We start from the raw sequence: 11640 nt of genomic DNA on the forward strand, positions 1-11640 counted from the left end.
TATTCAATAGTTGGCTATTACAGTTGGTTATTACAGTTGGTTGTTATCAGCATTAAGAGGGAGATGAAGACCGTGGTAGCTATTGAGCTAGCTTAGTAGCTAAGGCAAATACATGTAAGCTTTAGCGTAAGTGGTGGCAGATGATCAACTGCATTTGTTCTTGTTGTAATTGAATAAATAACAGAATAAATTGATTTTGGTAATTCTATAATCAATGAATGAACTGCAGACTTCTCTATGGAATTTCTTTCTATCAACATCCACTTTTGGTTTTTCCTCTTTCCAAATTTTAGTCCATGTCAATAGTGCCAAAGTCAACCCTAGCACTCAACCTCCTTTTACAAGCCGACTTTTCAAGGGTGAGTTCCACCTAGGTAGCTTGTTTCTTATGTGGTTCCCATCAATGATTGATAGAACTCACCCCTTAAAATTGACTTGCAAAAGAAAGATGCTTAAGAATTTATTAACCTCTCATCAGGGTTGTCCCTAAGCAAAGTGGGATCATAACACTTTAGTGTAAAGCTATCTATTTGCAACTTAAATCACGAATTCAAGTTAGGGAAATAGGCCTTTCAAAAAATTATAAGTAAGATTGTGCATATCAACCCTTTCTAGAGTCTACAAGTATGTAATGCCTATCACCCTTTGCTTTTAAAACGTCAAAATATTTTCACTTTTGATTTATAATTTTTAATAAGCTGTTTTATTTTGACATATATGCTCTTTATACTAAATGCCATCCTCTTGCCTTTTGTCCATCACCATTATGCTATATTGGTTTTCTTGTGAACCATGGCCACCAAATTCCCACCATAGAAACTCATCTCAAAAAGCTCCATAATTCCACTAACATAAATGTCAAATACTCAGAGCTCCTCAATCTTGGCATCTAGTTTCATTGCAAGGATTTAGAGAATAATAAAAACCCATCTTAAAACACTCTACGTATCTCCTACCATTTAAAACCACAAATTCATCATCATCACTAATCAACATATCAAGATTTGGAGTAGAATTAGTAAAGAAAAAATGACATCTAGTTGAAAGAAAATTTTATTCTTTTCTCTCAATGGTGAGAGTAGGGATTTTATAGGCTTTCTACAATGCTAAGCAGAGAGGAAGCGCGATAATGAGAAAGGGAGAGAGGGAGGGATAAATTTTGGGCATTAGATATCATAAAAGGTATATAAAGGATGAAATAGAGATTGATGTATAAATGGAAATGGAAATGTTTATAGTTTGGGTGTTTTTATTTTTAAAACGTTCATAGAAAAAAAGGAGAAAAAATGGAAATCGATGATTTTGCTAACCATTTTACGCTCTCTTTTTTCATTAAAAGATATTTTTCATTAAAAAATATACATAACATCAGATCTACTATGTATTCAAGATATATGATATATAACTAGTTAGAAACCTCCCCAAAGTAAAATAGTTTGTCAATGTGTCTATTTTTTTTCCCAATGAAAGAATTCTTTATGGTCTCTCCTTGGTTAGAATTGAATGTTTTGTCAAATAGTAGAACATGAAAATTTACTAAAACTCGGTATCTCCTTCGTCTTTTATCAAATAATCCAACTTTAGCAGTAAGCAAATGGACCATTCCTTAAAGAATCGGAAAAAAAAAAATCCTTAAAGAACAACACTTCCTATTAGGAATTGCAGCATTCACATTAATAATCACACTAATTGCAACACCATTAACATATTTTATATGTATGAAAACTCATTAATTCCATTTAAACCATTTGAAATACAACTTCTTGTATTTTTTCAGATAGCCATAAATACTTGTAGTTTTATAGAAAATTCATTTCTTCAATTATTTAATAGAGACTTTGCACATTTTATGTGAGTTTCTCATGAAAAAAAAAAGTAAAGAGGAGAAAAATAATCCTACCATTAACTTTTCTATCCAAGATACCGAAGCAAAACTCCGTCGTTTCCTAGCACAAATCCCTTTTTATCGTCAATAAACCTGCAAAAGAAATATCACAAATCCTTCTAAAACCATTGGTTTGTGGAAGCATTGAGTTGAGAAGTTAAACATATACAATCATTGGCTACTTAAACACTTCAGGTTTGATGTTTTGCCCAACATAAACAAGTATTGACTGAAAATGTAAAGGCTTTCCGTAACCCAGAAGAAATGCCCCCTTCGTTTCCCATCATTTTCTTAAAACACAACCTGTATGCTATTTTAATTTCTATACAACTAATTTGAGAAGTTGAATGGTAAATAACCTACAATGAAATATACTTTATGTTAGAAAGATGCAAATCAATTCAGAAAAGGCCAGATGACAAAACAAAAACAAAATCTAAATCTTTGCCCCATTTTTCACTTTAAGCCATTTATTTTAGTATTAGTAATTTTCACCTAAAACTTTAACTTTAGTTTCAATACAAACAATTAGCCTGGTCAATTGAAAAAAATAATTGTGCATTATCAATTTTAGTCGATTCTTTAAATTTTATTAGTTTTAGCTAATGCTTTCAATTTTATCAATTTGTATCTCAATTTTTAGGAATCAAACATTAGATAAAAAAAATATATATTATTTATTATTGGATTAACAAAAATATTATTATTTTAATTTTAAAATTTTTGTCTCCCTTTCTCTTTCCACCTTATCCAAGAATAACAAGACCAAAAGTAGTCTAACTATGGCATCCACAAAGACTTCATTTGTAGATGCATGGTGCAGAAAGGAGAAAGACTCGAAGACTGTTTTGTGGGGGGGAGGGGGGTGGTGTTGTGGGTGAAAGGGGGGGGGGGGTGTGGGGGTGGGTGGTGTGGGTGGTGGGGGATTGTGTGGGTTATGGGGAGAGGGGATGTCAGGGAGGGTGGAGAAGAAAAGAAAGAGATGAGCAAAGTAATATAAATATAAACTAATTAAAATACTAATTTTCATTCAATAGTTAAATATGTTTTAGCAATTTGAGCATGATTGCTAAAATTGATTTATGTAATACGTTTGGATTAAAACTAAAGCAGGTAATGCAGACAATGTTTTGGATTATTTTGGCTGGTTGGCCACATAATTAAGCTACAATTGGAACTAATATCAAAGTTTCATAAATAAAAGGCTAAAATTAAAAAATAAAATAAAGGTTTGATTTTTTTTTTTTTGGCTCATTTTGAAATTGAGAAAATAATATATGCCAACATTTAATAAGATCAAGCTTACTTCACTGAATAGAGATTTGCAGCAATATTGTCAGCTGCTTTGTCACGAGTCCATGTTTTACCACCATTGGTGGTTCTTAATAGAATTCCACTGCCACCTGCTGCCCAAGCCTCATCCTGCAAAAAGAAGCCATTTGGTCTATGAAATATACACCATTCACCAATGCTAGAGCCATTCATCCACCATGCAGAGGGTCATATTGCTCTTCTTAATGACTAAATTGTTACCTTTGAACGGTACCCAACATCGAGAATGCCAAAACCCCGACTTTGTACTGGAATTTCTTCAAAATCCTCTGTTATCTGGAACATGAAACACAAGTTATACTTCAATAACAATGGGACAAGGAACAGTAGAAATCAAAACATTCAAAGTCCATCTTTGATGATGTTTTCCTTCTCTGTTTTTCATTTTCTAAATAAAAAATTCATCTCTACTCTTTTTTTTTTTCTGTTTGGTGTTCTCAACAAAAGATATGCTTAGTTCACTTTAGTTATTTTGTTATTTATTATTGTTTGGAAATTAGTTGAAACAACTTTTCAGTGATTTCCTACTTCTAATCCATTAAAATTTGGTAAAAGTGAATCTAATGGTGATGCAGGGACATTGTATAATATTGCTGTGCTCAAAGAAAGAGACATGCACAAATCTACTTACTCCTGAGCCTTTACTGAGATAAAGCCCCCCTCCACGGACAAGAAGCCAAAGACCACCATCAGCTCTCCATCCCATGTTTTGAATTCTTCTTGCAACTGCTCTGTTATGCGGCTGCCAAAATGGCTGCAAATAGTGGAAATCAATGAACCCAAGTTGATATAATGATTATAATTGCAAATTCATGTCAAAAATAAAAACTCACAGCGTTAATAAGCCACAGACAATTGTTAGCCACAAACAGAGCAAATGAAGATGGGGCTAAAAAAATCCACACAAATGTAAAGAACATAAGGAGCTGGTAGTTGTAAAAATACAGAGCTCATTTAGCCTCCTCTCATTAAATCACCAAAAATGAAAAGGAGATGAAAACTAGAAATCATATTTCAAAGGTTAGCACTTAAAAATATTTGTATCAACAGAGCATAGCATACAAGACTGATTTCACAACAAATACCAATTAAGTACATGGTCTTTCATTTCATTTCATAAGATAAAAAATTTGACAGTTCAATGTCACCTTATAATGAACACACTGAAATGAAAAAGCACAAAAATGGTACTGGTGCGTACACAGCAAGTTCGGAGGAATAGCTTCCAGCATGCAAGCAAACAAGCCAGTGACAAGGAATTAAAAAGATAAGAAGAAGAAGAAGATACAAAAGAACTAGATTCAGTACAATGTTAAGCTTCAGAATGTCAAAATTTTACCAATAATTTTACAGAGACAATCTTGTTAAGAATGAGGAAGGGAGTCCACTCAATTGCTGACTAACTTGAAACTTTCCAAAGCTGCTTGTATTGGGTTTGAAGAAAAACTAAGAATAAAAGAGATATTTCCACTAGAAATTAGATTCATTTCATGCTTTTTCTTCCACACTTTCAGTGATACATGGCCATTTATAAAGGAAAATATGACATAAGTTCTACCTAATATGCTAAGAAAGGAATGAAGCACCTTTATTTCAAGATTACTCTTATAAGTTTAAAGCAAACAAATCTAATTTTTCAGCTACATTTCAAGATTTTAATTTAAATCAAACACATTAACTAAATTCTTGGAACTTGTAGAAATTTGGAGTTTGAAGCAAAATATCATGTGCTTAAACAGCTTGACTCTTGCTGAAATAGAATAATCACAGTGCTTGTGACAAAATCTTATCTTATTTAATCATTTTTTCTCATTACTGATAATAAAGAAAGGGTCATAAACAATCTCAATATATCTGCCAGCAAAAGACCCTAAAGAACATGAAATTTCTCGCTTTGCATTGGAAGCTCCACAGACTTCAAAGTCCACTATTCTTCTCACACCAAAAGCTCCAGATAAGGCACATCAGAAGTTTTCTACCTATAACTCCATTACTATGCTTGAGGAATTACCCTCTCCAATTGGCCAATTAAGCTTTGAATAGTACAAGTTTAGCTCCCCTAAAAAGAATAGAGGTGAGGTTCATTTGGATGGAGTTTTGGTGTCTAGTAGATGCAATCAATTCAAGTATTCAAGTTCTATGATTCATACAAAAGAAAGGAACTTTAGATGAGGATCTAACCCATAGAATCAGCACATAATGGATGAAATGGAGGAATGTGACGAGTATGTTACTTAACCATAAAGTGAAAGGGCAAGTTCTATAGAATTGTTGTCAAACTAACTAGATATATTGTATGAGAGTAAATATTGGGCATCTAGGATACAACATATGCAGATGTTAAGGTGGGCGTATTTAAATACGATAACAGATAAGATTAGGAATGACATCCACCAGAAAATGAATGTAGCGCAGATAAAATGAGATAGGGCCAATTGAGACATAGGGCCAATTAAGACAGTTTGTTCATGTCCAACATACAACATCAAATGCCTTTGTACAGAAGTGTGATGAGTTAGTAGGAGGAGTTAAAGGGGAAAGGAAGAGACCTAAGATGATGTGGAAAGAAGCGGTATCAAAGGATTTACAAGTTTTGGATATTGATGCGAACTTAATGTCTAATAGAGCTAAATGGCCAAAAAAGAAAGAATTCATATAACTGAGTCAAACTAATTTGGGATTAGGGTCAGATGTTCTTGTTGTTTTACGGCATATTCAAAATTAGATCACAAAATTTCCTTCTTAATGTTGGAAGGAAGAGAAAACATGCAACATTGGAAGAAGACAAGGCATGCGCCTAAAGAAAAGTGGGTTTAAAGTAAACAGTCCTCACTGCTCACTGTGAGAATGACACTCAAAAAAAGGTAAAGGCATCACCACATCAGCCCCTCACTATAAATATGCAATCAAATCCATTTGCTATATCAGGAGCAGGCACATTGTATGTTATTTTTCAACATTTAAATTGTTAGTTATTGTTAGAAATCTTCAATTGAATTCATCTAATGAAGACTTCCTTTGTTCTCTTTTTGAACGAAAAAGTAAAAGATGTCTGAGCCCCATCTTTAACAAAATCACATCCTCCAAGTGTAATACTCAACTCAACTCAACTCAACTAAGCCTTTATCCCAAAAATTTGGATCCTCCAAGTGTAATATGCCACCAAATTCACCAACGCACTATTTTGAGTGCAATCTCGTCCAAACAAGAGTGCTAAAACCAATTGCAATTTATAGCTAGACTAAGATATTTTGGCTTCAAAGTTTCAACAGTGCATCATAAAGGATCATTTGCTGTGTGACCAACATGACACGTTAAGAGCAAGCATGCCCCATGAAACCTAAAAGTACAGCATGAAATGTAAATACAAGGATAGCCAGACTTGAAAGGGAAAGAGAAACTTACTTGTCCAGGTTCCCATGTCAAATAGAAGTTACCACGGCTTGAGACAGCAACATAGTTTCCATCAGGAGAGCGATTGACTGTGTTAAAAGTTCCAGTATAGTAACTTGCACCACTAATACCACTAGAAACTGTTCTGCAACAGCAATGAAGGTACATGAACATCTAACCTGTTAGTGATTAATAATCGTTGAAAAAAGAGATCTCATAGGATTTCAACTCAGTAAATTTAATAAAACGCTAAAGCTTAAAAAACAGAAGGGCAAAGATGCGCACATGGAAATTTTTCTCAGTTTCAGAAATCAGTAATCTAAAAAAAAACTTGGGGTTCTTGGCAAATGCAAGCCCATTAAACAAACTATCTAGACAGATGAAAGAGACACACAAATCATCATACCGCAAAAATATCTTTGACATGAGTGTTGTAAATTCCTATAGGGAAAGCCAAAATGCATAAACATAAGCAAGAAAATTTTTTTTAATTATAAGGTATGGCTGTAGATTGGATGCAGAGTAAAACAAGCATTCATCATCTGAGAAAACCACAAACAATAACTATTTAACTTGTTCATCTACAAATTCAAGTATTCCATAGAATATAGCGAATAGAATAGATTTTCAGCAGAAAAACACCTACCTATTAAGGGTTGCCGAAACCGTCTCCTGAACTGCAGCCCTCCAATTATAACCCCCATTTGATGTGACATATATTGCACCTTGGTCAGTCACCATCTCTGCACTTTTTTCTCCAGTTGCTTTTATATATACCTGCAGAAATTGTAACAGAACTAAAAAGGGTGACTTTGTGTATCAACTCTCACAAAAATACATAAAAGGTATAAGGTTACCATATCTCCAGGAAGTTGAGCACTGAGAGGTATCCTCTGCCAGGTTTCTCCAGCGTCGGAGGTGTACAACAAAATTGCTGGTTTCCCAACAATCCATCCCTCTTTTCCTTTGAAGCTAATGGAATTGAATCTGTAGTTGAAATCCTCATCTTCAGCTGACGGTATTGAACGTGAAAACCAAGTATTTCCACCATCTTTAGTCTCCAAAATAGTTTGTCTGGTCCCCAGCAGGAAACCTACAAATCAAACAAATCCCATCACTTTCCTGCGCTGTCTCGGCATTATTGAAAAAGAAAAGAGAGGGAAGAAAGTGACCATGGTTCATATCATTGGGGACGAAGGCGATATCCAGGAGGACGACTCCAGGGTCGATGGGGAGGGAGACTCTCTCCCACTCGGAAAGGGTCTCTTCAGCGTTTACCGGTTGTTGGATTAGAGGAGCTAGTAAGGGAAGTGAAATAGTGGCTGTTTGGGATAAGAAATGTCTGCGACTGAAGAAGTGGTGGTGGTGGCGGTGGTGGAGAGAGGCCCTGGGACTGTGCGCTAAGCGAGGTTGATGATGGAACTGTGGTCTCTTAAAGCAAAGAATCTTGGTTGTGAATGCGGAGGTTGAAGAGGCCATTGTGGTTGAAGAGGCCATTGTTGCAGGCACTTTTTCTCTCTTATCCGAAGGCTATCATCATCAACGGCCACGTGGGTGTTTTCCAGCGCCTCAATTCCAATGTGAATTTATCATAATATTATGGCGGGAAATTATTTATTTTTATAATATAAGTAAACAATTTTTTTTTTTTTTTTTTTTTACGATTCACCGGCACTAAAACCTATCAGTATTTTTATTTAAAGTTAAAAAAATATATATTTTTCTAAAATTTTCATATTTTCATTTTCATCTTTTTTTATTAATATAAAAATATTATTTTATTTTAAAAAATGCCATTTATTATATTTTCTTCACTATAATTTAATAGCATATAAAATTTAATATTAATACAATTATATATAAGATGTTATCATAATATATAAAAATATATATTTTTTAATTATTAAAAAATATATATGAAAAAAATGGGATAGAAATGACAAAACTTATTGTATATTTTAAAGTCAAATTCAAAGTAAATATCATATATAATTATTTAATTTTATGTGTATCCTTATAAAAGTTATTATATTTTAATTTTTTTTATAAAATTTATTAATTTTTAATTTAATTATATAATAATTACTATAAATAAAAATTAAAAATTTTTAAATTATCTTATAAACTGTTAATTATTTTATAAATAAAATTATTTTATTTTATTAATTTCTTAATAAAAATAAGATGCACAATTAAATTTTTTATCTTTTTCAGTTTCTTTTTCATTAATAATTACTAATTATATTTATAAAATATTTAATTAATAATAGATTAATGTAAATAAATTTTAATTTTTAATTATAGTAATTTTTATAAAATTAAATTAAAATATAATATTAAAATTCAATAAATTCTATAAAAACACTCTAAAATTAACTTCACGCGATAATTATCCTCAATTCAATGACTGGTTACCAAACTTGCAGGCTTACAAGGAGATTGAAAGGTCCATGGCTTCTCCTTGGCAGTCGTCCAACAACTGGGCTCGCATGAGTTGCTCAGCCTCAATGGGTGATGTTCAAAGAAGGCTATGAGAATAGTCTGCCTCATCTGTAGAGCGTTTGAGACCTCTTGAAATATTATTGCATCATTTCTTGCCGTCCACGTGGAACACGACTATAATGAAGACTTTCACATCACTTGACTAATCAAATTCCCGGAAAATTTTGGTCCCACTGACTTCCATTAAAATATTTACATCATTCCATTAAATTTTCATACAATTCCATTAAAATTATTTACATCATTCCATTAAATATTCATACAACCTTATGTTTTATTTTATTTCTTATAGACAAATTTTTTTAACTCTTTCATTAAATTAATTAAATTAAATTCTCATAAAATTATAATTTTAAAATAAAAAAATTTAAAAAAAATTATTATTTAACCTTTATATTTTAACAAAACTAACTATTTAATTTTTATATTTTAAAAAATATACTATTTAATATTTATATTTTATTTTTATTAAATTATTTAGTACATTCATTAAATTTATTACTATTCATATTATTTAAACTATTATTTAGTTCCTCTAATTTAATAAAATTAATTAGATGATCTAATATTTTAAAAAATACTACTATATAATCTTTTTATTTTAGTAAAGTTAATTAATTAATCTATATATTTTAAATAATAAAGTATTTTAAAAATATATTATTAGATAAAAATAAAAATTTTACTGTGTAGAGATTAAATCTGAATTTATTTTTTTTTTAATTTTTAAATATTATTTTTATATTTTTTTATTGAAAAATAATTTTTTTTAATTACTTAAAATTTAAAAAAAAATTGATTAATTTTTTTATACAGACAATTTGTATCATTTTTTTAATAGATAAAAATAAAGAGATAATGAAAAGAAATGAGGGTGCAAGCGTAAAGAGAAAAAATATCGAGAGAGAGAAATAAGATAATACGTGAAAGAGAATTAGAATAATTTATATATAGAAAATAATTATAAAATTAAATAAATAATGGAGTTAAATTATACGGACTAATTAATATATTTTTTAAAATATAAAAATTAATATTTTTTTTAAAATATAGAGACTAAATAATAGTTTGATTAATATTGACTAATAAAAAAATTAATAGAGGAACTAAATAATTTAATAAAAATAAAATATAAAAATGAAATAATATATTTTTTAAATATATAAACTAAGTAATTGATTTTATTAAAATATAAAAATTAAATAATAATTTACCCTACAAATAAAGAGAAATCCTTCATTTACGCCTTTAAAATTAAAAAACTGTGATGAAAATTATTAAAACTTTATTTTACTCCATAAAAATTTATTTTAACCAACAGTAATAGGTTTACTTATTGATGATTATAAAATGCTATCTTACCATTGACAGATTCCCTTTAAAATTTTCTTAATTATTTACGATTTTACTACTAAATCTTAATTATAATTTTATCATTATTATTTAAATTTTATTTAGATGAAATAAAATTTTAAGTTTACTAGGTAAATGAATTACAATTATTTAATTAAAATTAAATTTTAAAAAGGGTTTTTATAATCAATACATTGCATATAATTTTATTAATAAAATTTAAATCAATAATAATAAATTAATAAAAAAATAAAGTAATAATATTTTAATATGATAAATTAATTTAACTTAAAATATCAATTAATAATAAAAAAATAAAATTTTCTCTCTCATCAGTTCTCTCTCCTTGGTGAGCATCGTTGGTCAGGATAAGACAAGGATTTTAACATTAACAAAATAACCTTAAATTGATGACATGATAGAAGAGCCTTTGGCCCACGCTGTTACCTTCTCTTTAGTTTTATTTTATGTAGTTTTTTAGTTGCTTATGGCGTGAATTAAGAAAATTACACAAAGGAAGTGGGCTGGGGGTCAGAGACCATAAAACGCTAATCAAAGCTTAAAAACGTTAATTATAATAATGTCCAAAGAAAAATACTAATAATAATCTCGTTTAATTCAAAAATGCTAATCATAATAGTGCTTTCCAGTGCCATGCTATCTCTTGTCAGCATTCGAGCCAAAAGCATCATTTATAATAGTATCCCACACAAAAATTAGTCAAAAATATTAGTCATAATAGCATTTTTATGTCTGCAACTTCGAGCCGTTATACAAAAATGCTATTTATAATGGCGTCCAAACATTCTAACAAGTTTAGGATGCGTCCCGCTTATATATTAATATGTATAAAAATTATTTTGTTTATAGATAAAAATAATAATATATGTAATATTTTAATGAAATTTTTTTTAATTTGTAAAATATATTAATTTCATATTTTTAAAAATAGATTATTTTGTAGATTAAAAATATTAAAGTTTAAAATTATAATCGCATTTATTAACGAAAATATATAATGTAATTTTTATTAAAAATATGTTATTTCTAAATAATTAAAAAAATTAAAAATTTAACCATATTTGTTAATGAAAATTAATAATACAATTATTTAAAAGATATTAAATTTAATGATTTAAAACCATTAAAATTTGAACGTACTGTACAATTTAAAT

The 11640-nt window shown here is 29.8% G+C and overlaps 1 protein-coding gene across 4 annotated transcripts in view; it reads right to left on the reverse strand.

Moving 5' to 3' along the window:
• LOC110653947 (photosystem II stability/assembly factor HCF136, chloroplastic) overlaps positions 1 to 8170 on the reverse strand; it is a 50951-nt gene extending 42781 nt beyond the window's left edge. For 2 of the 4 annotated variants that reach the window (XM_021809761.2, XM_058148567.1), the window contains exons 1-8: positions 7783 to 8157; positions 7468 to 7703; positions 7257 to 7387; positions 6623 to 6755; positions 3849 to 3971; positions 3419 to 3493; positions 3192 to 3307; positions 1901 to 1978 (exon numbers count right to left, since the gene is read on the reverse strand). In XM_021809761.2, coding sequence (XP_021665453.2) covers positions 1912 to 1978; positions 3192 to 3307; positions 3419 to 3493; positions 3849 to 3971; positions 6623 to 6755; positions 7257 to 7387; positions 7468 to 7703; positions 7783 to 8107 — 1206 coding nt within the window. In that variant the 5' untranslated portion in view covers positions 8108 to 8157 and the 3' untranslated portion in view covers positions 1901 to 1911. Of the gene's footprint in view, positions 1 to 1686; positions 1979 to 3191; positions 3308 to 3418; positions 3494 to 3848; positions 3972 to 6622; positions 6756 to 7256; positions 7388 to 7467; positions 7704 to 7782 lie in introns of those variants that run through there. The other 2 variants (XM_021809759.2, XM_058148566.1) reach the window with 2 other exon arrangements.
• Positions 8171 to 11640: the final 3470 nt, after the last annotated feature.

The sequence above is a fragment of the Hevea brasiliensis genome, chromosome 6 (assembly GCF_030052815.1).
Source record: "Hevea brasiliensis isolate MT/VB/25A 57/8 chromosome 6, ASM3005281v1, whole genome shotgun sequence".
NCBI classification, from domain to species: Eukaryota; Viridiplantae; Streptophyta; class Magnoliopsida; order Malpighiales; family Euphorbiaceae; genus Hevea; species Hevea brasiliensis.